This window comes from Triturus cristatus, chromosome 2_1, assembly GCF_964204655.1.
Source record: "Triturus cristatus chromosome 2_1, aTriCri1.1, whole genome shotgun sequence".
NCBI lineage: Eukaryota > Metazoa > Chordata > Amphibia > Caudata > Salamandridae > Triturus > Triturus cristatus.
In genome coordinates, this window is record NC_140581.1 from 265,400,975 (window position 1) to 265,428,516 (window position 27,542).

At 42.4% G+C, this 27,542-nt stretch overlaps 1 protein-coding gene across 1 annotated transcript in view; it reads left to right on the top strand.

The window, feature by feature from the left end:
- SPEF2 (sperm flagellar and cilia associated 2) overlaps positions 1-27,542 on the top strand; it is a 1,083,747-nt gene that overhangs the window by 563,823 nt on the left and 492,382 nt on the right. Inside the window, exon 24 of the mRNA XM_085631001.1 lies at positions 25,209-25,392. Within this exon, the coding sequence (XP_085487127.1) occupies positions 25,209-25,392 (184 nt within the window). The remainder of the gene's footprint in view (positions 1-25,208; positions 25,393-27,542) is intronic.

Genomic DNA, 27,542 nt, shown 5'->3' on the forward strand with positions numbered 1-27,542 from the left:
GTGCTAGTCTGATGGGTGCTCGAGCTCACCGCCACAACTTGTTATTAATGTCGCCCTTATACTATTTTTTTTGTTGTTTTATAGTTTAATGAAATACTGTGTTTTGAAAAGGCAGCATGCCTATTATGTTGCTAACCTTTCCATAAATGTTTTCATTCCATTTCTGGGATCATGTTCAAATGGAGATGATGGTTCTCTGCTTTTTTCTACATTATTTACAGGACAGGAGCATTCCCATGTGTGCGTAGGTGAATGCAGTCTGTAGAGTTCTAGTCATAGCCGTACCTGTTCCTGCTTCTCTTTTATTAGCTTTGGACGTTAGGTTTGACAGATCCAGGGATTTCTGAACAGTAATTCCCAAAGCTCTACACCGTGGACTCGATATTGTGCAACAGCTGCTCCATACGGTGCAACTGGTGTTCAGTGTTTAATGGGATTTTATGACAGCTTCCTACAAAGTGTGCAAATCTGAAAATGAGCAACATGCAGTAGTTGCATGTTTCTCTACTTCAAACGCTGTATTTTATAAAGTGTTTGTGTATTTATTCTAATCATGTGTTGTTGTTTCTGTAGTTCTATCTGTTATGTTTATAAGACTTGGAAGCCCTGACATTATCAGGGTATTTGGCATTATTTTTTTAGGGGAAAAGTCAGTTCTGACCACTGCCATAATTAAACCTAGCATTTTCGTGCAGTACATTTATCCTCCCAATAACGTAGAATCATAAACTTGGCTACCATTTACAAATGTTGTTGTTGCTTTCAGGATACTTAGAATGTCGCCATAAAATGCATCAGATAAATAAGATGCATTTATGTACAAATCTAAATAGAAAGAGTTTACATATTAATTGCTGATCCTGAAAATCTGACATGCATATGGCCTATATGTACTGTGTTGGACATCCTTCCTACAAATTAGTAGGCAACTTTCACTCCCAGTAACATTTGTGTTAGATATTGGGGATAGATTATGGTTCTCATTCAAAATATCGGTTCTTTTATATCGCCCTCCACGTACATCAATAATGCTAACTACCAGATCGTCAAGGTAGGTAAAAAGGGAAATACGAATCAGCAGCTATTAAATCAACATCTCCTCTGTAGCTTGTGAAGGATCTACTCTGTAGCTGTTGAAGTGAGCAACGAATGCATTATGGTCTGTACTTATGCGCCCACTTACAGTTACGCACCCATGTGCAGACCCACTCAGAGACTCAAGCACCTACTTAGAGACTCAGTCATAGACTCATGCGTACAGTCTCATACCTACTTAGAGACTCTTACATCCACTCACAGACCCATACAATCACTCACACACTCAGTCACAGACCCTCTCAGAGATTTATAGACTCAGTCACTCAGAAACTCAGACACCCACTCATAAACTCACTCAGATATACATGCACCCAGTCAAGGCTTATGCATCCACTCACGGACCCACCCAGACACTTGCGCTGCCAGTCACAAACTCTATCAGACACTCATGCATGCACCCATTCACTCACCTACTCAGAGACTTATGTTCTCACTCACAGATTCATTGAGGCACTAATACACCCACTCACAGATCCACTCAGACACTCATAAATACATTCACGGACCCACTCAGACACAGACCCATACAGTCACGCACACAGCTACTCATAGGCCCACTCAGAGGCTTATGCACCCAGTTAGTTGTACACTCAGAGACTCCTGTACCTACACACATCACACTCACAGAGCCATGCACCCACTGACAGAACCGCTCAGATACTCATGCTGCCAGTCATAGAATCACTGAGAGATTTATGCACTCACTCACTCACATATCCACTCAGACACTCATGCACCCACCCACTCACTCACCCATAAAGACACCCCCTTAGACACTCATGTGTCCACTCAAAGATCCAGTCAGACAGTCATATACATACTTACAAAGGCACTCATGCACCTACTCACAGATGGAGTGAGAGACTTAAGCAACCAATCATAGACCCATTGTGATACTGATGTACCCACTCATAGATGCACTTAGGCAGTCACACATTTTGTTACAGAAGTGTTGATAGACTGATGCACCAGCTCACAGATCCCCTCAAATACTTATACAGTGAAGGAGAGACTTAGTGACACAGTGATGCATGCAGTCATAGCTTACACTGAAATTTTTGTGCACTGTGTTATAGAGATATTAAATGAGTTGTACATGCCATTTTACAGTTGTTTAGATAGTAATGTATTTAGTGTGTTGGTTATAATCCATTTCGCAGTTGCAAGTTTTGAATGTGGTGGTGGCTACTGAATGCCTGCACTTGTTTTGTAATTTTGCGAAGTATTGGCAGTGATTGCGGCTACCGATATTATTGCGATTTCCGGCATCACCGCAATCACACAAAACACCAAATGAAAGTCTTTTAATTGAAAATATTCTTTCAAAAGTTAGGTTTAAAGAGTATATCAATAAACAATTTGTGTCAAATATTCATCAAAATATGTCTATGTGTCCCCGAGTTTTAAAGACATATGCGCACATCGCAACTACCACCGCTGCCGCAGTCTACATAGTCACTGCGAATATATAAAACACCAAATTGAAGAGGAGTTTTCCCTAACCCATCACACAAACTCAAATATAAACTCTACATTACTAAAGAACTAGTGTCTGCTATTAAGCAAAATCTGTCTATATATATGTTTAAGTCTTTCTCAAAAACATACGCCTTTCACAACCTCACAGCGGGTATCGCGACGTCGTCGCCAATAAAATAAAATGTAAACTTAATTGGAAACCGCATATAGATCAGTTGGTCCTTAAACATGCACAATTGTCTGGTGCATTATTACAGGAACAGCGTCTCTCACACACAAAGCCTCTTGCCCCCTCGTTAAAAATTTACAATTAAAAAATTAGTGCTTCTGTCCTGTATGGGGCCGAATTATGGGGTTTTAGCAACATAGCACCACTGACAATTTCCAAAAATACATTTTTGAGGGGTTTAAATGGACTTCCACAATCTACACCACTTTTGCCCCTTTACTTAGATTTGGGTTGTCATCTTTTCGAGGATCTGGCACGTTATAGACCAGTGGCTTAGTGGAGAAGGCTCTGGGTTACCCCTGTGCTTTCCCAGTATGCACAGGCTCTCCTCGAAGTAAGGGATGCTGACAGTGCGTGCAAAATTCCATGGCTGAGGCAGGCAAAGGCTATTTTTAGTGCGATGGGGTGATGTCGATTGTGGGAAAATCCTGTCGACAATGTTTTTCGTTTTAGAAAGGATTTTAAGGAGACCTACTGGAGTATGGTTACCATGAAGCGTTATTCGTCTCTATCCAGGCCGTCTCTAACGAGGGAGTTCATATGGAGATAAAACATGTTACCGAATATGAAGGATACTGGGATTTTATTACGGTTTGTATAGACAGGAAACGTTACCACCAATTTCGGGTGGGCACACTCCCAGTTAATTCATTTGTTGGTAAGAGGTATTCTACGACCTGCACCAAATGTCCATTCTGCCCGACTCAGACTGAATCTATAGTGCATATCTTATTTATTTGCCAAGCCTACAAAAAACCAAGGCACAAATGGATCAAAGCAATCAATTTGTTGAAGGGTATTAATACTGGCATCGAAGCATTTAGGATACTAAAAACAGATACAACGGAACCTATAGCAATTGCGGTTGCCACATTTTTAAACTGGATGTGGGCCATTCGTGCCAATAAGATGCGATTGCACTAACTTGCTTTTTAAAGTAGACACCTGGTCTTTTTATATAGTCACTCATATACATGTGACACCTAATGTAAATAGGCATGGGGTTTATATTGAGTATAGATTGTATTTTTGGATGGAACTACTAGTTGATGAATTTTCCTATTGTGTCAGTTTTATATTACTTGTTGTAATGGTATGTTTTAATATTTTAAATGTAAATGTATTTTATGATTTTTGTTAAATCGAAATAAAGACTTATCGAATCGAGTATATCAATAAACAATTTGTGTCAAATATTAATCAAAATATGTCTATTTATATGTCCCCGAGTTTTAAAGACACATCGCAACTACCACCGCTGCCACAGTCTACATAGTCACTGCGGATATATAAAACACCACATTGAAGAGGAGTTTTCCCTAACCCATCACACAAACTCAAATAGAAACTCTACATTACTAATGAACTAGTGTCTGCTATTAAGCAAAATCTGTCTATATATATGTTTAAGACTTTCACAAAAACATGCGCCTTTCACAACCTCACAGCGGGTATCGATACGTCGTCACCAATAAAATAAAATGTAAGAAAAACAACGCTTATTAATCCACTGAAGAAAATACGAGCGTATAAAAATACACCTTATAGAGCTATTTTAGAAAGAAAATACAATTTAAAAACCTTAAAAATGTAATAAAAAATGTATAGGTTACATTAACATTATAGTTGAGAAATAGAATTTGAAAATCCTTAGAAAATCAGTGAGAAAACCAAAGGTTATAGGGACGTTATAGTTAGAAATTGGACTTTAAAAAACATCGAAATTCACTGAAAAAAATAAAAGTTACAGGGACGTTATAGTTAGAAATTAGCATTGAAAAATCCTTAGACATTCATTGAAAAAAACATAGTTTACAGGGATGTTATACTTAGTACATGGAACTTAAAAAAACTTAGAAATTCACTGACAAAAATAAGGGTTACTGAGACATTATAGTTAAGCTCGAATTTCACTCGTACAAAACAAGAGAAAAGCAGCAGTTATATTTAACTGAGCTAAGTATAACTGGTACTCCCGCAATGCACTGCTTACGACCTCACTGCACTCGCGGGAGCAGTTACCCAGATTTTATTGGGAATTGAGTACACACAGACGCGTTTCGACTGCCGCCTTTCTCAATGATATTGATATTATAATTGAGAAAGGCGGCAGCCAAAACACGTCTGTGTGTACTCAGTTCCCAATAAAATCTGGGTAACTGCTCCCGCGAGTGCAGGTGGATTTCTACTGTTCAGCTGTGATACTAAAGCGCGATTTTCACCTTCGCGTGCAAAGCACCCGCCCGCGAGTGAAGGGACATAGGTGATGTAAGAAGTAAGAGATATACATATATATATTAACTATACTCAGTGGCGGTTGCCACTATATTCTTATAGTGTAGGACCTAGTTACCATAGGGAGAGCAATTTTTGATTTGCTGACAACATTGGAGCCATTTGACGAATATTGACAAAACTTCTCAAGAAAAAAGTTCATCCACTTCCGCTCCTTCCTTTAAAGTTTTTGGGTCATCTGTAAAGCATAGGCCAAGAAAAGAGGGGGGTCTCATAATGAAGGTTCCCCATTCAATTCCCATTAGGAATTTTGAAAAGCACTACATCACAAACGACTAAGTGGAATAAGATTTAAATGTGGCAAAAAACGTGAATGTGATTTAGTGTAAATCCATTCAGTAGTTTTTAAGAAAATAAGGTTCAGAATTTAAGCATATCTAGAAGGTTGGGTACGTGAGACTCTCACTGGATTACCATGAGCATGTAAGTTTAAATAATAGAGCAGAATGATTGACTGAAAGGGCCTCTTTTCCCATCTGCCATCTCACGCCAATAAGAGCAAGAAGCTTCTGCAAGTACCACGGGAGCTTGCATTCTGACTGGCTGGCCACAACATGAGGAGAAATATTGTTGACACCATTTCTGGACACGGGGACTCAGCCTTCGTGTTTTAAAATGTAAAAAAATGGCATAAGGGTCTAGGGAAGGGGTACCGTGACCCTCTGGACCTTGTGTCAGGGTCCCATAGATACCCCCTGGGCCACATTTAAAAAAAAAATATTTTTTGAGTTGCAGTTATTCCACGGGACTCTAGATCGAGCCAGTAGGACACCCTACTCTTGAGAAACTCCCACAGAAACCCAAGGAGATGCGCTGGCTCTGATGACAGTCCAGCAGGAGCAGAAAACAATTAGAACAAGCATTGGAAATGCAATAGGTCTCGCATTTGTTGGAGTTGGAGCTAGTAGCATTGTAAATGGCAATTTCTTTACTATATGAACCCACAGAACTTGTTTGAAACTTCCTTTAACTCTGTTAATATCAACTAAATACTTTAAAATCGCATAATGGGTCAATTTTTCTTTATCTTTAATGATTTACTCTGTTCATGATTGATTGTGCATAATGCTAGCATAATTGATTGTTCCACCCTGAACCTCCGCTCTTTATCTGCCTACAGTAGAAAGAGCGTGGCCTGTGCCCACTGTGGCTTAAAACCTGGCATCTGCATGCAAACGCCTGCGAAGTGGCTCTGGTGTAGAGGGGCACTGTGGGAGGTTGCGGCCCCAATCTCAGCATAGTAGCTGCTGCAAAGCTTTCTTGAGGCAGACAAGAACTGCGGCCTGTCCAATGTTGCTGGTATGCATGGGTGTGTTGTGCACAAGAGACTAAGCAGACCCACACGAGCAATGAAAGTGGACCTGACTGTTTGATCTGGTGTTGGAAAGAATAATGTTAACCTGCAGGCAATAAAGCCTTGGCATGGGAAAAAGTCAGCCTCTGAGTATTTTATACTGAGCTCTGAGGCCCTACCCCGAACAAAGAATCTCTAAATAAATACACTGGCACCTAGATTGTGGCTGTGCACCACACACGTGCTACAGCAAGAAAGGGGTTATTAGCCACTATGCAATCTTTCAGACAGACATCACAGTGCCACTGTGAAAGACTACTACATGCCTAGTGGCGCAGGAGATGCTTTACTGAGTCTATAAGATAGTGAGTACAGGTTCTACTGTAAGCTCAATACATCTTGGGTCTAATGGGAAGACAGTTATCAGAGTAGGCAAACAGGCTATGCTGACAAAAACAGGTCAAAGCTGTGTTTTGGCAAGAAAACAAATTATTAGCCTTCTTCGAGAAACATATATATTGTTGAATGGATAACTTGCATCTAGATATTTATAATTTTCTCTGAATGATAGATGAACAGGGTAACTAAAATGCTCAAGTGTAATCTACATCTAATCAATATGTTGTTCTTTCTGTGTAATAGCATTTCATCTACATACTCCGAGGTAAAATTAAACAACCAAATAATAACATCACTAGGTCAAAGGAGTGGGAAGTAACCACAGTACCAGCCACTACAGTGAACGTGGAATTTTCAAGCAAACCTTCCTGCTGGCATAATCATACACCACACTTCAAAGCATAACTTAATCCTGGAATAATGGATAGAAACCTTACTACGTACAGACCATAATGCATTCGTTGCTCACTTCAACAGCTACAGAGAAGATCCTTCACAAGCTACAGAGGAGATGTTGATTTAATAGCTGCTGATTCGTATTTCCCTTTTTACCTACCTTGACGATCTGGTAGTTAGCATTATTGATGTACGTGGAGGGCGATATAAAAGAACCGATATTTTGAATGAGAACCATAATCTATCCCCAATATCTAACACAAATGTTACTGGGAGTGAAAGTTGCCTACTAATTTGTAGAAAGGATGTCCAACACAGTACATATAGGCCATATGCATGTCAGATTTTCAGGATCAGCAATTAATATGTAAACTCTTTCTATTTAGATTTGTACATAAATGCATCTTATTTATCTGATGCATTTTATGGCGACATTCTAAGTATCCTGAAAGCAACAACAACATTTGTAAATGGTAGCCAAGTTTATGATTCTGCGTTATTGGGAGGATAAATGTACTGCACGAAAATGCTAGGTTTAATTATGGCAGTGGTCAGAACTGACTTTTCCCCTAAGAAAATAATGCCAAATACCCTGATAATGCCAGGGCTTCCAAGTCTTATAAACTTAACAGATAGAACTACAGAAACAACAACACATGTTTAGAATGAATACACAAACACTTTATAAAATACAGCGTTTGAAGTAGAGAAACATGCAACTACTGCATGTTGCTCATTTTCAGATTTGCACGCTTTGTAGGAAGATGTCATAAAATCCCATTAAACACTGAACACCAGTTGCACCGTATGGAGCAGCTGTTGCACAATATCGAGTCCACGGTGTAGAGCTTTGGGAATTACTGTTCAGAAATCCCTGGATCTGTCAAACCTAACGTCCAAAGCTAATAAAAGAGAAGCAGGAACAGGTACGGCTATGACTAGAACTCTACAGACTGCATTCACCTACGCACACATGGGAATTCTCCTGTCCTGTAAATAATGTAGAAAAAAGCAGAGAACCATCATCTCCATTTGAACATGATCCCAGAAATGGAATGAAAACATTTATGGAAAGGTTAGCAACATAATAGGCATGCTGCCTTTTCAAAACACAGTATTTCATTAAACTATAAAACACAAAAAAATAGTATAAGGGCGACATTAATAACAAGTTGTGGCGGTGAGCTCGAGCACCCATCAGACTAGCACGGCGAAACTCACAAGCCGTCTCCCTGGAGCCACCGCAGTCTTTCCAGCAAATCAATTACAGTTGGGTGGCATGTGTGGGGCATTCTCTGCATCAACCTGGAAGTCGGAGTTCAGAGGGGGCGCCACTCAACACCGCCATCTTGCTAGCAGTGCATTATGTTGTAAAACGTGAATCAGCACTAGTAGCAGTTACATGTAGGCTTCTCTCCAGGACAGAACTCGCCGTAGAAAGTGAGACACGACCACAGCAAAATCCTCCTGGGAGAAGGAGTTTAGCCGTTCACCTAAACAAAGAACACTGAGATGGATTTAGAGGGTGGACAATGTAGTTATGTCTAATTTATTTAGGCAGTTTTTATATAGAGCTGACATTAACCACTTGACCGCTAAAGCTTTCCAAAATTTATTTTTGTAGTTTGATATAGTTCTAACTCGACAGGAAGATATTGGAGGGGCATTGTTAATCCGTTGGGACGATCATGAGTAACTGTGAATGCAATGCCCAAACAGGAAGAGGGGCCATCATTCCCCGTTCAGTATGATGACCAACCAAAAATTTCTCTAAATCACCAGAAAAAGAGCTAAGCTCCCAAAGGAGAGGCATTTACACAAATGCACCAATGATAAGCCAGCATTTCTGAATGCCACATGAAACAACCAATGGCAATCAGTGGGCGTGCCAGAGCCCAAAGAAGAGGATACAACAGCTTTTGCAGACAGTGCTGTCTAGGCTCAACCCAAAAAAGGAGGGGGCGAGAATGTCTGTGGTGGGTTGGCTGCATACAGGCTCTGGCTGTAGCTAACCCATGCCGCGCACAGATATAGGCCGTCCTTGCCATGCACTGTTTATGGCCTCACAAATTACATCATTCAAGACATGTTCTATGACATCATTGATAACATCACTGACGACATCTGAAATGACATCATTGATGACAGCACTGTGCATTGTGAGGGCATGATATATAGTTACTTGAAATAACTATATTTGGTGAATTCAATGTTTTTTTAGTTTCCAATGTTTTGTGTATACTGACATTTACACCTGAATATTACGTCCCTTTAACCGTTTTTTTCAGTGAATGTCTGAGTTATTTTTTTAATGCAAAGTATGATATCATTACCATACCAAACTATAATGTCACTCTAACCATTGTCTTTTTCAGTGAATAGGAGCAGCTGTTTCTGGGTTTTCCTGCCCAAAAGAGCTCGGGGAGGGAAACAAAAGTCTGCTCTCACCTGTAATTGGCCTAGGGAGTAGGACGTTTAAACTTTGATCCCAGTGTTTGGCTCACTGGGGTCTCAAAGAGGCTCAGGGAGGGGAGTAGTGAGCCCCCCTCCACTTTGTTTTTCATGGCCGCCCCTGTCCACAACGTGATTTGTTTTTTAATGCTCTGATCCCACGGGAGTGCATTGGGACCACAACTTAAAAAATATATAATATTTATTATTTTGCCCCAGGGATTGAGCATTGGGGAGGCTAGGTATCCCTGCCCCCTTATATTATTTTTAGAATTAATCTTAAGGCAGTGGACTAAGTCCCTGAGTCCTGTACTAGCTGCCTGCATTGTTTTTCTTCATGTTGCAAGCAGTCAATCAGAGTGCTCGCTACATAAGGAGTGTCTCCCATAGGAGCGAACTAACCCCAGGGTAAAAAAAGCCCCCTGGGCCAATCAGAAATCGCTATTTTTTTAAATTGGGTTTAAAGGATTCCCGCAGATATACAAATATTTGTGTACCTTAATATCTGAAAAACTACTGAACAGATTTAGACCAAATCACAAAAAGCACACTTTCTGGACCAGGATCTAGTTTCATGCAAAATTGGAAGTCATTCCTTTCCACAGTGTTTGCGGTAGTGCTTCTTATTTTTTTTAATTGTTATTTATTTTACAGAGTTTTATATAGCGCAAACTTTACTTGAATCGGGTATCAGAGATCTTACATAACACCAGTTGCATTACATGAGGACACATCAATTTTTTGCTAGGCACAGGGAGATTAAGTGATTTGCCGAGAATCACAGGATGCTCAGCGTCATTGCTGAGACTCAAACCCAGTTCCCCAGATTCGAGGTGGACCGCCCTAGCTGTTAGGCCAACTCCTTCCCTCTTCTTAATTTTTTTTACAGAAAATGAATGAGGATTTTTTGTTTTGAAACCCCCCCTTTTTTCTAGGTCCCGCTAGACGGATCACCCTGAATCTTTCAATGACCAAACTAGTAAAAAAGAAATTATTTGTAGAAGGTTTTGTGCATATTCGTCAATAGAGCGCCAAAGTTAGTAGCAAAACAAAAAAGACAATTCTTGTGGAAATGCTGACCTAACTATAACTGACTCATGGTGACCTGCCATGATATGTATTGGTTGTTGTTGCAGTCTGATATTTCTCCATCAGATTGAGCCAGACACCACCGGCAGATTTCTCTATTTGGGTTTATTCAAACTTTGCCCAGCATTACGCCTTTCGACCGACTTAGCGGTCTTGGTCACATGACACACCCATGCTTCGATCTTTGTTTATACGTCCTGACGTTACATGTAGAGGTAAACATAGAAGAAAGTTTCAACGATTCAACACTAATTCATTGTATCAAAAATCATTACTTTTATATGATTAATAGTTCTTTCAATTCACTCATGATGCTGAATTGCAATTCATGTTCATTTGTGAATTATCATTGTTGCCAATGATTGATATATAAGCTTACCAACGAAACAGTAATTATTTCATAGTGGCTTAGCTCTAAATTATAATCAGTTCATTAATCAAATGCATTATATTTTTCTACATTGATCTTTGCCTAGTGCTCATGTACAAACATAAGAAATGTTACACAATAGTGGTTTTGATCAAAATTGTTTTCATCTCAATAAATCAATGTATCAGTTCTCAAAAACAAATTATTCGAACTTTGTTGTAACCGCAGCTTCATGTGATCATCTTGTTTGGCTTACACAGAAAAAACATTTCAAAATATATTACCCTTACGTAAAAAAAATAACCACATTTTCCATTCAGAACCATTTGGAAAACCACAACGGTTTTTGGGAACATTTTTTTTCTCCTCAACTAATCTGTCATTTTTTAGCAAGTAAAAATGACGAATGAAATGTCATCTCATATTGAATAAAAGCTAAGACCAGTACCCTTTGTCAGTTCCCAGTTACTCAATGTTCAGAGCTACATAGTGATTTACAGACATGAATGTAGCTCCTAAACTATGTTTAGACCTTTCGAGGCTTAGCAGTCCAATTTTATGATGTATTTAATTTCTAATGCCCTGAATTGTTTCTCACTATCTCCTCCTCACCTATTTAGTGGTATTGCATCAATCACAAAATATGTGATCTGATTCGGATCTTTATTACACACAATGAAGAACCACCAGATAAGTTTGATCGTTATTCATAATAGCCCGCGTGTGCTGAAGAATTCTGTTATACACCAGCAATGTAGGTCTGCGGATGTACCTCAGCCCACATGCAGAAGTAAGAACATAAACAGCATATTCTGTTCTACAATGGAATGTTCCTTTTATAGAAAACTCTTGTTTGTACATTGGGGAGGTGTATGATGTGCTATTTAGACAAATGCTGCATGTTTTGCATTTTAGACATCTTTAGAAACCTGACTTGGGGTTTAACCACCCCCTCTCTCAACAACATTTCCGGGCTGCTGCTTACTAGAGCATATTTCAATGATGGTGCTCATCTTAAAGGTATTTGTGGCCACCTGGGTATGATGGAACCTATTACAGGATCGGTCTTCACTATTGCCCTGTTCCTGCTGGACAAAGTGAATCCAAATTTGGGAGAAATGTAGATTTGGCTACACAGATCACACTTTTTGTGATAAGAAAGGTAAAAAAATCTAGGTATATAGGGACGTGTATCCTCAATCATGAAGTATTGGTAGCCATTTTGGGAGTCAGCTTCAGCCCAATACCACAAAAAAAGATTTTAAAAAAAGGGCCAGGTTAGGGACACCCTGAGCCCCTAGCCCTGATGCAGGAGTCCCCCAGTAACCCGGCCAGGGCTAAAAAGCATTTTTGTTTTAAAAAAATCTCAGAATAATCTGTGCACGTATCTGTGGATTATTTTCAGATTTATTTTTTTTAAATGCATTCTCCCATGCAGTTGCTTTGTTTGCCCCCAGGTGGGCCAGGTCCCAGGGGCTTTGGGGGCTGAGAAAAGGAGGATGGTGCATGGGGCTACCCTCCTAGGGTTTAGGGTAGCTCCAGGGACCCCCACGTCCCTGGGGCTAAGATAGAAAAATATGTGGGGGGTGTGCAGCCCTTCAATGCCCGGAGACAACGCTGCCCCCGCAGCCGCAGGGACCACCACCTCCCCACTGCAAATGTACTTTGTTAAATGCGGGGGCCATGCGGCCATCCCATAGCCCAGGGGACGGCCACCTGCCCGGGGCAAACCTTAGGTTTTATGGAGGGCTTAACGCCACCTCCATGAGGCTAAAAAAATAAAGTGGTCCATTCCAGCCCATCTTTGACCACTGCCACCCCAAGGTTACAATAAACATTGGAGGGGGCTGTGCGGACCCCTTCAGGGAGCCATATATGGCCCTGGGGACTGCCACCCCTCAGGGCCAGCTCCTGCTACCTCTTGAGGTGCCCCCCCCTAGTGAGGTGGCTGACAGCTCCCACCAAGCAAAAGCTAACATAACTCCACTTTTTGCAAGCTGGAGCTGTCAAACAGCACCAGCTTGCTGTAAGCAGAGTTTTCATCTGTTTCCTTGCACAAAAATATGCGTTTAGGGAAACTAATGAAAAAATTGCTCAACAGGGGAGAGAAAGGAGAAAGCAGTGTAAAAGAGAGGGCAAACTAAATGAGAAAAATGACCAGAAAGAAGCAGAATAAAGCCCAGCAATAAGAAGAAAGAGGCAAAATATAGATGTGAACCGAGCAGAAAGAGGCAGAATAAAGGTCAGTAACAAGCAGAAAGAGGCACAATAAAATTGAAAAACAAGCAGCAAGAGGCAAAATAGAGATTAGATACCAGCAGAAAGAGGCAAAATAAAGGTCAGAAACAAGCAGCAAGTGGCAAAATAAAGATCAGAAATTAGCAGTAAGCACAAAATAGAGATCAGAAACAAGCAGAAAGAAGCAAAATAAAGGTCAGAAACTAACAGAAAGATGTAAAATAAAGGTCAGCAGTGAGCAGAAAGAGGCAAAACAATGGCCCGAAGAGAGCAAAAAGGCAGAAAACAAACAGAACCCTGAAAGGTACTCATAGACTCATACACCCACTCACAGAACAACTCAGACACTCTCAGACCCATTTGCAAACCTGCTCAGACACTAATACACCCAATGACATACTCATGCACTCACTGCCAAAGGTTAGTGGTTACAGTTAGGAAATAAAATTAAAACAACCTTACAAATTCACTCAAAAACTTAAGGTTACAAGGCCTTATAGGTAGGCTCTGATTTCAGTCGTACAAAACCAGTGAAATTCAGCAGTTATAGTTACCTGAGCTAACTATAACTTACTCCCCTGCACTACACTGCTAATGACCACATATTACATCACTCATGACATGGTCAGAGAAATCACTGCTGACATCACTGATGATATCTCAAATGACATCAGCCACAGAACCACTCGCATACCTACTCACATCCCCATACAACCTCGAATACGTCCACTCACACCCACACAACCACTCACATACCCATTCGCAAACCCATACAAGTACTTCCACAACCTCTCACTTATCCATTAAGCCACTTACATACCCACTCACTCACTCATAGAGCCTGATCAGACAACCTGTCACTCACCCACACAGCCACTCACACAGCTATACACTCACCAATACAGCTACTGTCACGCCCAGTTATTCACCTGTTACTCGCACATCCACTCACTCAACCATACAGCCTCTCAACAGATACACTCACTCACCCATACAACCACTCGCACACCCACACAACCACTTGCATACCCATTCAGAGATCTATACAACCACTCACACGGCCCCTCACTCAGCCATACAGCCAATGCCACAGACACTCCTCCATACAGCCACTCACACACCAACTCACTTCACCATTCACTCAAACAGCTTCTCACTCTGCACACTAGTATATACGTTTAACATGCAAAAACATTTAAAAAGCACAGTCACTGGAAGATGTCATCAGTGATGTCCTTTGAAATGTCATCAGTGATTTCACTGACGATGTCATGAGTGATTTATTATGTGCGTTCATAGGCAGTGCATAGCTTAACCCCTTCAGCGCTGCGCGGATTTCCGCGCAGTGCTGAAGGTTCTGAGCGCGGGCGGGGCCATGACGGAACGGTTCCGTCATAAGCACAGCCCAACCGACGTGCATGACGGAACCGTTCCGTCATAAGCGTCGAAGGGGTTAAGCTTAAGTTGTAGTTAGATCAGGTAATTATAACTGCTGAACTTCTCTAGTTTAGTACGAATGAAATCTGAGCCTAACTATCAATTTCTTTATATGCGTTGAAAAATAATAGAGGTGTAAAGGAATGTAAACGAAAGGCCCTCCTGATTTATTGATATGCGATGTAATGCCATACTGATGTAAAGAAAAAAAAGCCTCAATTTGATGACTACTTATATAATGGACTCAGAAGTAGTGACTGACATTTTATTTGTGTATTAAAACAAAATATATTATAAAGCTTTTGAAGTGCATGGGTTTTATAGGAACGAATATTATACATAGTCAGCAGATACTACTCAAAATGATATCCTCAATAATTAATTAATGTGGGCTTGCACGGCAAAAGTATTAATACTGTCCTTTCAACTTCTCAATGTAAAACACCTTGCGTGACACATACATCATGTATTATAGCTGTAGTTTATAATGTGTATCCTGGAACTCATTATTAGATTTAGTTTGTGTGTGCACTATGGGTCCTTTGGAATCATCCCTTTACAGGAATGATAAGATCTGTAGAACAATATTACACAGTACACACTTTACATACTTATCTGTGTCTTGCCAAAAGGCCCCTCAATATTCAAGACAGTAGGTATTAAAGAGATTCAAATATTTAGGAATTCTTCTAATTCATTGTATTATCTGCACAAATCTGATCATTTTAAAACTCTGTATTGTAAATATGAATTAGCATTAATACAGAAACAAAACATTTCCCGATAGAACATTGACTCTATAATTATATGCTGTATGTAAATATTTAAATGCCTAGGCTTTTAGTTTCCTGTAAAACACTGCAAATTACTTCGGGCCAGATGTATGAAAGCATTTTCTTGTTGCGAACCAAAGCCAAATTGCAGGGTTTGTGACCAGAAAATGTGTTTTTTTAAACTATTCAATGCATTTAGCGATGCCTTAACATGTAACATGTTACCGAATCATTAAATAGTTTTAGGAGATAATAAAGGATAACTATTTGGAAGGAGCACGTTTAGAGCGTCCCATTTAAATAGCAATTATTTATGTATCATATTAATGTTCTGTAACCACATTGCTGTTGCAAAACATGTAATATTTTATTGACACTCTAACGGAGATGGTAACCCGTTGGCTAACAGGACTGTTTCCCCAGTGGATCCACTTCTCCTTTGTGAATGATCCGCAAAACATTTTTAGGAGTAGGCAGTGGTCCAAGGGACCATTACCTACTCTTCAAAAATAGATTTACAAATGTTCTTTTGTTGTTTCTTTTTTCAAATGTATCCAATTTTCCTTTAAAGAGACTGGGTTGAATTTGAAAAAAAAATGCATAATTTAAAAGCATTCACAGACATGGTGGTGTACTGTTTATGGGTGGATGGAATATTCCGTTACCCCTGTGGAATTGGCGGAATTTTGTTGACTCCATGATGCTCTTGTAGCGCAGAGTACTGTCCAAAATTCTGCCAATTGCCGCGTGGCGGAATGTTTTTGTCATTTGCAGCCGAAGAATGCTAAGAGGGAGAGCAGAACTGATATTTAGCATCTCCTAGAGCGATTCCCAGTCTCTAAGAGGACATCCAGTGTGATGTTTCCAATGTAGACAGTCACGAAGGGTTACTAATGTTCGCAGTCAGAAAGCTGCTGCTTGAGTAGAAAATCTACTCGAGTGGCAGCAAAATCATCTTGAGTAGCTGGGCCCTGTGGCACACTGCATGGTGCTAAATCACAGCGTGAGCAGCGCAGTGCCTATTTCTTCCATGAAGTCAAATTCTGCAAGTTCCACCCGCCCCTAGTGCTGATCACAGAAGGCCACCATCCCTGTGATGGCAGCGAATCATGGATGGTAGCAATTTGACTTACCTCAATAATATTCATGAGGTAGATTGAATTGCGACATACTCCAATTTGGTATTTTGTGAACTGACCTGTTAGCACATACATCAGTTCGCAAAATACAGTTGGATTTGCTAAAAGGCATTTAGCGAAACCTGGTAGGGCTATTAACGTCATACATATGAAATTCTCATCTCTTTAGGATGCAACCTTTTTAGCTTTTGCAAAGTAGGTGAATCATTGCATTTTTTATGCAATGTTCTTAGTAACTTTTTAATCCATTGAGGTTGGAACTGTTAGAATTTGCACGTTAAGGAGCAGATGGTGGTTGTTGTGGCAGATTCAAATCTGAATCAGGGCATGATATATAAAGATTACAATTGAAGAAAGTGTTTGCAAATTGCACATAGACGTATTGCAAATTCAATATGATTTTGCAAAAGCGCCCAATGTACAGATAGGTTGGTTCACAAAATGTTCAATCGCCTGGGGTCATTCACAGGAATGGTGGGCTGTCACAAATGGAAACTTCAAAGAAACCCAGGCTACTTTAAAAAGAAAAAATGTTGTCAGTTTTTGGAAACTTCAGTGAGCAGGACCACTGGCCACTTCACCTGAAGCTGCCACACCGAATTCCAAAGGAGAAGGAATCCCTTTGTTTTCTGAATCATAAAATAGGGCTAGAACATCAGAAAAGGTGATTTCGCTGTCTCAAACCCTGTAGGTTAGGGTTTGCAACTGCTAAATAACTTTGTACAAGTTAGTCTATTTGACCATGGATAATGTTTGATGTTAATGTTCAACATTGCATAAAATACTTAAAAGTGCTTTAGATCATGTCACTTTTAGAACAGCAACCAGACAAGTCATAAATATTTTGTGTGCGGTAACATCAGTGCTTTTCACTAAGATTTTGTCTGTGAGTGTGACCTCGGGCCAGATGTACGGCGCATTTTACTTGGTGCAAATGGCCCATTGCAACCGGTAAAATGCACTTTCCTATTTACCAACCCTATTTTGCGAGTCGGTAACCTATTACCTACTCACAAAATAGGGTTTGCGAGTCGCTATTAAGAATATAGCGAATAACGAGTCGCAATGGTATATATGAATGTTTTGCAATCGGGAATGCAGTCACAAAACATTTGCAGATTGCCACCAATTTAAAACTGGTGTTAAGCCATTCGCAAAGTGGAAGGTGTTCCAAAGGGACCCCTAACCTTTGTGAATAGGGGCGCCAACATTTTTTCAGAGCAGGCTGTGGTCCCATGGACCACTGCCCACTGTATAAAAAAAAAAACCTTTTCATTTTTATTTTTAAAATGCATCCTGTTTACCTTTAAAGAAAATGAGCTGCTTTTTTAAAAAAGCGACTTTATTTAAAAAGCATTCACAGACATGGTGGTCTCCAGGGCACCATCCTTTTTAGAGCCAGCCATTCCCAATGGGTCTTAAATTGCGAGCTGCCTCATGAATATTAATGAGGCAAGTCCCTTGCGAACCATTTGGGAATCGTAAACAGTGTCTGAGATACTGTTGTACATCAGGTTTTGCGTCTTGAAATTAAAATCGCAATTTGCGAGTCGTAAAACCTGACGGTCATACATTGCAATCTGTGGGTCGTTAAACCTGATGGTCATACATGTGGCCCCTACTCAAGAATTTTTGAGGAATAAGTCACATGGATTTTGTCCGTTGGATTGTCAATCTGAATTAGGCGGTTATCAGTACAGTCATTCACCACCTTTGAGACAACCTGCCATGCTATCATTGAAGCACCTCTGGTTGAAACTCAAGACCCACGTATCCTAACCTAGAGCGAATTCATGCATTCCCTGTTTTCAGTATGCATGTTTTTTTCCCCCTTTCTGTATAATAATGTGTACCAGTTATTAACGTCATAATTAGTCACAATTAACTCCATCTTGCCTCCTTGTCTGTGCCCCCTAAAAGTAATTTGGTTCTACAACCATAAACATGTTGCAGTGCAAACATCTGCATCACCTGCTTTGTTAGAACATCTCTAAAATTAAACTGAAATCCAGTGAATGAAAAGTTTCCTAGCTTTCATAACGGAAAGTTTCAATTCTATAAAGGATACAGAGGCGATAATTATGCATATACTTTCTTCTTTATTTCAACACAGCAGCCATTTTAAACATCGTAAACTACAAGGACTTTGTTTTGCAGGAACCTCGGTAAACCATGAAGAACTGAAAGAAATAAGATTGTCCAATCAGGAGCCTCCAACCCTGTTAACCGTCGTTGTCCCTCCTCTAACCACCTTTTTCTTCCTGCAACAAAGCCAACCATGGAAGATTCACTCCTGCGACAAAACTGTTTGTGAAGATTTTCACCTCTGTTGCGAAGTCAACACCCGGAAGAATTCATCCTGTTTAGCAGACTCCAATCCTGTAAGTCAGAGAACATAGGTGAACACAACGAAATGGTCTGTGTTTCTCAGTACAAAGCACAGAACAAAGTAACATTCAATGCAGGAAGCCGGAAAGGTTTTACTTACGCCCAGACGAAGATCCCATAACCCGGGCGGGTCTTGATACGAAAGCTAGGAAATGTTTCATTCTATTTGAGGACATGGAGGGCAGGATTACGCTAGTTTAAAGCTTATCCGCCACCAGAGCCGGAATGGAGGGGACTGGCTTAAAGTGGACCTCTTAAAGGTTGAGTCTGAAGACCAGTCCAGCACGTGCAAGATATCCCCCAGGCAAGCTCCCAATATAAAAGCTTTTGAGGCCATTGCGCGCTGTGTTGATTGCGCACAAAAAACTTTGAGATCAATGCCGGCCTCCAGCATAATTGATCGAACTCATCTTGCTATGGTCGGGAAAGAAACCGCTTTAAAGAGCTTCCTCAATGCTACCAGCAGCTGCTTTTCACCTTGGGGCCACAGCTCCACCGTCATGGCTTCATTAGCCATAATGCATCTCATCATGCACAGCTTGGGAACGTCTGGAAAGGCTGGGTAAGAAATCACCTAAGATTGGCTCTTAGGCCGATGAATGATGCGGAAGGTAACCCCATCCGGAGCAAAGGACCGCCCCGTCACGTTCAGGGCTCTGACATCCGACACCGTCCTACATGAGATGAGGCACAAAAGCATGGCCTATTTGGACTATAGCTGCTTGCAAGAGAGATAGTTGTTGCTTGGCCATCCGGACAGTAACTCCAAAACCTTGTTCACATCCCATAGTACAGAATACCTAAGCTCTGACAGGAGAGATAGCCAGATTCCGCAGAGTAATTTTCGGGCCAGTGTATGCTCCCCAACTGGAAGGCCTGCCACCGTCGCGTAGTCTGCCGAGATAGCCGACCGAAAGGTATTAATTGTGTGATACACCATCCCTTCAGAGGCTGGAAGCTGAGGTCATAGACAACGTCTGCCCCATGGGATTCAGACTCAGTTGCAGGCACCAACCCATCCAGCAAGACCAGGCCGATTGGTATCTCTTAACCATACCATCTGCCCAACCGCAGGAGAGAAGGTCCGCTGTGCTTTTCAAAAGGCCAGGGACTTGTCATAGAGATCGGTAATCCTCCACTCCAAAAGTGGGAGAATGTCGCTCATCGCTAGAGAATGAGGGTTGCCAGAGAGATCGCTCAGGAGATGAGGCAATGGGTGTAGATGGATTGGAGAAGCCCAAGAAAGTTCAATCAGAACTGAAAACTCACTTGTGACTTCCATACTGGGGTGATCACCTTCAGATTGACCCTCTGCCAGCGCACTTGGGTCGTCCACTTCATGATCATGGTGAACAGAGGAAAAGCTTTACCCTGTTCCGTTACCTAATCCTGGAGGAAGGCATCGATAGCCACTGCTCCCGAATCCGGTCTCCAGCTGAAGTACTGGGGCAGCTGATGATCCAGGCGTGACACAAACAATCGATCGAAAAGGGGCCCCAAAGCGACAGGAGGGCCTGAAACATTGGAGGGGAACAACCTCCAAAGACTCTCGTCCCGAAGATGACGGGACTGCCAATCTACAAGCTGGTTGGATGAGCCCGGGAAATGCTCCGCCATCACCGAGACCTGATGGTCCAGGCAGTGCTTCCAGATGTTCTTGGTAAGGTCCGCCAGGGCTTTTGATTGTGTTCCCAAGATGGTTGATGTAGCAGACCGCCGCCATGTTATCCATCTTGAGTAGAAATCAAGACTGCGCCCGGTCCTTGATCCACCATTGGACCACAAAGGAGCCGGCCCTCAATTCCAGACAATTGATGTGGATCGCCCGTTCCATGATGGAACATCCACCGCCTGTGGTGAACTCTTCACAACGTGCTCTCAAGCCCGAACTACTGGCATCTGACTCAATCACAGGGTCTGGTTGCGAGCCAAAAATGGCCCATCCATTCAACGCCTCCATATGGGAGAGCCACCAGTTGAGCTCGTCATACAAGGGCACCCATTTGGCGAAAGACAGTCCGCGCCGGAGGTCTTGAAAATGGAGCAGCCCTGGAAAAATAACCTGGATTGAAGATGCTAAGAGCCAACCACCTTGGCGATGCCTCGCAGCGAGGTCTGCAGTTTTGCTAGCATTCTACGCACTTCGTGTCGAATCTTCGCCATCTTTCTGGAAGGAAGGCTTAGAGTGGCCTTCGCAGAATTGATCACGAAACCCAGAAAGGTGATTGAGTGAGAGGGCACAAGACTGGATTTCGCTTGATTGATGATGAACCCCAGCGATTGAAGGAGCTCCACTGCTGTACATAACTAGCAAGAGAGGGACAGAGGACACTGGTCCATGAAGAGCATGTCGTCCAGTTACACGATCATCCTCATACCCCCTGCTCACATGCGCTCCACCACCGGGTGTAGAACCTTGGTGAAACCCCAGGGTGCCGACAATAAACCAAAGAGAACCGAGGTGAACTTGAAAGTTTGTTTCCCCCACTGAAGGAACTGGCAATAGGGAGGGAAAAACAGGACAGTAAAGTTCACATCCTTGAAGTCCAGCCAGACCATCCAATCGTTGGAGCGAAGGAGATCATGGAGCAAATGGATTCCCTCCATCTTGAAGTGGTGGAAAACCAGCCACTCGAACTCTCATAGAGTTATTACCAGCCATTGACCCCTGTCCTGTTTTTGCACCAGGAACAGATGGCTTACAAACCCTGAAGGGGGTGGGGTAGAACGACAGATTGGACAAAAGCTCCTGCACCTCTTGTTGGATGAGAATGACCTCCGGCCCAGAAAAGAGTACTGGCCGGGGATGAGCCCACTGGACAGGGGTCATATAGAACTCCACATGAAACCTCTACACCGTCTGCAGCACCCAGACGTCTGCCGTAAGTGCCCGTCATTTGTCTATGCACTGTATCAGTCAGCCCCCCAAGCAAGAGATGATTAAAGAACTCACCATGGGAGGAGACAGCACCACCACCACAGGAACCGTTGCACTGTCCTCTGTGGTGCACTCGACCCCTGGTGAGGTAGAATCCTCCAAAGCGTGAAGAGTCCTGCCACTGTACTCTCTAGGAAGACTGGCCTCTGCTGGAGGTGGATTGAGAGGAACGGCCAGCTGGGCGCCCCCTGCCACTGCTGGCCCTGGAAAGCACACGCGCATTAACGATGCACTTCACTTGTGACTGGGATTTGTCCAGGGAATTGAATGTTGATGCAAATCTGCAGAGCTCTTTGACAAACGTATCTCCAAAGAAACCGCCTTGAGCCACCTGATCTGCCTCGGACGTGGCTGGCTTGCCTAATTTGGGGTTTGGTTTAATAAGCAATGACCTGCGTCTTTCGGTGGAAATGGCACAGATAACATTGCCGAGAAATATAATTGCTCTCTGTGCCCAGCTGGACAGGACATCGGGGGTAATAAGGGTCCAGGATGCCTTAGTATCCTGTGCCATATCAAAAACCTTCACCAACAGGCCCGCGATGTCCAAAAAACCTATTTTGGCATGACCGCCAAGAGCAGTCAATGCCATTCTTGGGGTCATTTATGTATTTAGTCAAGAAGGTCGCCATATGGGCATCGATCTTGGGCGTGACCACCTCCTTGCCTTCGAAAGAAGGGCGGGGGCATTCTCCCATAAGAGGGTAGCAGGCCTCCTGGTACAACGGTTTACGCAGCCTCCCAGCCACATACTTGGCCACCATATCGCAAGGAACCCACTCTGAGGTGCAGGGTGTAAGAGATCCTCAGGCTCCAGAAGGTCTGACTGCGTCTCCCTCGGGGCACCCGCCTGCGGGTGGAAATCAGGGTGTGGGGAATGGGAAGAGCACCAGGACCAGTCGTGGTCCGATACGCCATTTGACCATGCAAAAGAGTTCTCTGAAGGTGGGGGAGAATCCATCGGATCGGGGTCCTCCACGGGCGGGTGATCAACTGGGGCCTCCGTCTGTGGGTGAGGAGCCTGAGTCCCCAGAAACGCATTATTAAGCCTATGAAAGGCATCTAGATCCACCCTTTCGTTATGAGGGAGTTTAGGCGTATTCTTGGGGAGAAGGTCCTTGGTCTGCTCTGGAGGTTTTGGGGCAGAGCCCCAGAAATCTCTTCCCTCTGGGTGAGTGGTTAGAGGCCTCGCTGTGCCAGGTTAATCAGTTTCTTCTCCAGAGGGGCAATCACCTCTGAACCTGCCCTAACGATGGTGGCATCCATTGTATCACAGAAATCATCCATGACCAGGATGAACTGCACGTCCTCCTCCTCTTCATAGTAATCCCCAAATTCCTTCATGAGGTAAGTATACCAGCTCACTATTTGGCTGTAGGAGGTAGCAGTGGGGAAGGGTGACCACCCCCCAGGTAATAGGGAGCAATAATCCTGGGAGGTACCAGAAGAAACAGGAGACCTTTGAAGGTGTCTATGCCCAGGTAAGTATTGCCCTAGAACGTAGCCCCAGGTAGGGAAAACCCCCAAAGACGCCCTGCGTGGGCACCACAGAGCTCAATTAGTTAAGGGCCCAGGCAGACCCAACGCCGTTTTGTTCACACGGGCGAAAACTACAGAGTATTATGGCAGTTCTACATCAGCCTGTGCATGTCTGCCAAACCATGGGAATTATACTCCCTAAAACCTCACCCCGAAGGGTGTTCAGCTCCAGACGGGCTCAGCACAGTGGGCGGAGGTGCTCAGCTCAATCCGAATCTGACACACCCTCCGCCCCGCACAGACAGAACCTTGCATCTGAGCAGCGACGCAGGAAGCGCACCCTCTAGCGGTCGGCAGACCGGTGCACAATCTGGCCCTGGGCCCAGACAGACTGATTCACAATGTCAGGGAGCGGCCGCTAAGGGGCGACAATGCGTTCAAGCGGCCACGGACAATGAAGCTGAAGCCACAACACAATAAACATGATTAAACCAGAACACCCATAGGGCCTGAAAACGGTAAAGAAAAACTGAAGGGACTAGCATCCCGTACTCCTCTAAGCACGGCTGGAGCAGCAGAAGAGATGGATAAAGGAGCGACGGTTAAGGAAGCTGAAGGCTCCTGATTAGACAATCTGGGGTTCCAGGGAAACAAAGTCCTTTATCGTTTAGGATGTTTTGAAATAAAGAAGAAAATAAATAAAGAAGAAAGGCTCTGCCTAATCCTTGCCTCCGCTTAGTGACATAAAATCAGGATTCCCACAATTGAAGGCACACATTGCACCATGACTGTCCACTTTCTGCTTGCTGGAGAAGAGAGTCACTTTCAAGATTCTCACCCAGGCCTACAAATGCCTACACAACACTGGACCCCAATACCTCAACAACAGTCACCCTCCACTTACTCAAAAGAAACCTCCCATCAGCCAACCTCGTCCTCGCCAAAACCCCACGCATCCACAGAGCCAAAGCAGGAGGAAGATCCTTCTCTTACATTGCAACCAAGACCTGGAACAAGCTCCCTCCCTGAACACCTTCAGGAAGACTCCCAAGACCTGGCTCTTCGGCTGAACGGCACTGCTGACACCGCCCCCCACCCCGACCCCGCCAGCGCATTGAGACCCTCGCGGGTGAATAGCGCGCTTACAATTCCCTTGATTGATTGATAGACATTGTATGGACCATTGGGTGAAATGCAGGAAAGAAAGAGAGTCAGTTATCTTCTTAATCATCCTTCAGCTCTCAAGATTTTTGAATTTTATATAACTTGTCTAATTACTAAACCTACCATTGAAGCAGAGCAGACCAAGAGCTTTTTTCCATGAACCAGAAATGTGTCCATTTGCGCAACTGCATCTCTTGATATGTAAATCCCCTGCATTTTGTGCATTTGCATACTTCCTAAACGTGGAAGCCATTATGGCAATAGGGTAATTGTTCTGGTAACTACTCAGCAAAGTTTGTATTTTATGTAAATACTCTTCTTCTATATCATTGGGAAATTTCAAGTGGGGATATATTATGTGTAGGGGGATTGTTAAAGTGAAATGAAATATTTCTGCTTCTCCAAACATTGCCTCATTGCCAAACTCTACTGTTTTAACTGATCGTTTTTAAAGATTTTCTTCTAAAGTTTTCTTAAATTTGAAGATAATTTAATACGTGACATGACATCTTACAAATATTTCACACTAGTGTTGGCTTGCATGTTTTTCAGAGTGCCTCTGGTGCCTCGAAGAACGCAGTCTGCAGAACTGGTCACAAATAAACAGAAAAGTCGAGCGCCTCTGCCAAAGACCAAGGATGAGTTTATATCTGAAAGCCCCATCATGGTTTTTGAATCAGATGACAAGTTTATTTTAGATGCCTACCAGTATTCGGTAACAGCGATTTCTGATATGGTAAGAACATTTAATCAAATCTCAAATTGCTCATTATAATTGTATATGTCCCCGATTATTGCAATGTGTCCTCAATAATAAGGGTCCTTCACCTACGTAGCAGCCCTCGAAGACTCGCATGTCTTGAGCCTCCTGTTGCAGTGAAGGCTAACGCACATCAAGAAATGTCTGAATGTCAGCCATTTCAAGTGAGGTCGGAGAGTGAGATCTTGAATAATATATGAAAAAACGTAATGTTTGTGTTTCTTTTATCCGGCAATAAGTCCAGCGTGTAGAGTATAATACGAAATGATAAGCAATGTGGCTATGTTACTTGTCGAGTTAGAGAAGTATAAACGGTAAAAGAAAAAAATGTGTGTTGCCTTATATTTTTATTTTAGCATATTTAATAATTTCAACATTGAAATTCTATTCTATTAATCAATTAGTTTATTAAAACATGCTTCTCACGCTTTAGTCTTTGGTATAGCTGTATCAGGTTAAATACAATAAATATTATAAAAGAAAGGAAAAAACAATGTTAAAACAAAATAACGCTTGGGCATGGTTGCTTAATTCAAGGTAACAGAAGGGTAAGGAGCTTAATCAAGCATGTGCAATGCAATCGGTCTCGCCTTTGGGACCTTATATGTATTTAGCTATGCAGCCCATTAGTCTGGATGCTGAAACATCTACTGTTCTTTAACATGGATGGAAAGTAAGCACCAAACTGCGTGACACCCCAGGTATGGGAACACATGGAGGGAAATGTTGCCTTTCAGCAGGAAGTGGTATAGTCCAAAGCTCTGTTTAATATAAAATCAGGGCCTTCGGTGGTCATATCACTGAAAATACAAGATTTGGAAAAATATTATTGTCTACGGGTGCTCGTGGAACACAATTTCTATGGACTGGACTCTAGAGAATGATAAAGTGATTCTGGTATTTTACTGACCTCTGCTGGTCCTTTTCTATCGAGAAGGTTAAATAGAGGCAGTTGCCAGAAAAAGAAAAAAAAGAAAGTCTCTTAGCAGAAAGCAATTCTGGTATTTTACTGACCTCTGCTGGTCGTTTTCTATCAAGACAGTTAAATAGACGCAGTTGAACAGAAAAAAAGTCCCTAAGCGGAAGCAGACAAGTCCTAGGACTGATCTCCAAAGCCCACATAGTACATACACATATAAGTATATAATAAGAATATACTAAAGTATATACAAGAGGTCTCGAATGCTCGACCTAATAAAAAGGTGAACAGTTATATATGATAAAGATAAATGTTTCCTGGGAGAAAGGGCCACTAAAGAAGGAAAGGGCATGAAAGGCAGCCTTAAAGAATGGGTTGATGTATGAAATTCAAACTGACCTTTAGTCAGGAGAAAGACCAGTAAGCTTAAACAACACCTGTACGAAAGTGATTGATTTTCCTTAAAAGATGCACACATTTGGAATCAAGAAGCAAAAATTAGTTTTCCAGGGCAAATTGGTTAAATTCAGAAGGCGGCTGCTGACTTTAGAAATTGGTGAGGCGTACCCATCCTCACATGATCATGAAACAAGTGAGTAAGAGATCCACAAGGTCCCAGGGTCTGAATTGTACAGTGTGAAAGTACAAAATCTGATTTCAATCCAGTTTTCATGACCACATACTTCAGCACCTTGAAATACACAAGTTCAGGATGTAGGCTATAAAAAAAAGAAATCTTATGTTTATTTTTGTGGGAAATAGTGGGAAGATCATGTTTATAAAATCTTTTTTAAAATGCCTCTTAAAACAGTCTTGTTGTCTCACGCCACAACTAGTACACACACTCTTCCTCTACCGGAGGCTTGTTATATCAAACCAGAAGTGCACCCCACAAACTCTGGAAGCTTCCAAATATCACACTCGAGTTCTTGGTGATCTTTAATGCTGCCTCCCTAAAGTGATCAGAGTGAGGTCTTCTAAACTGAGATGCACCTTTTAAAAGCGCTCCTTTTGGCTTCGCCCATTGTCTGCTCCTACCTCTGCTCTGCCTGTGCCCACGCCCGGTAGATCCGGCGCCGAGCAGAGACGACGATCGCCATCTTGGGAGAAGGCAGGGGCAGCGTTCTAGTCGCGGCTGCCTCCCGCCCTCCCGGACTATTTAAATCCTTCGCGCCCACTCCCGCACAGATTGCTTGTGTGTTTACCC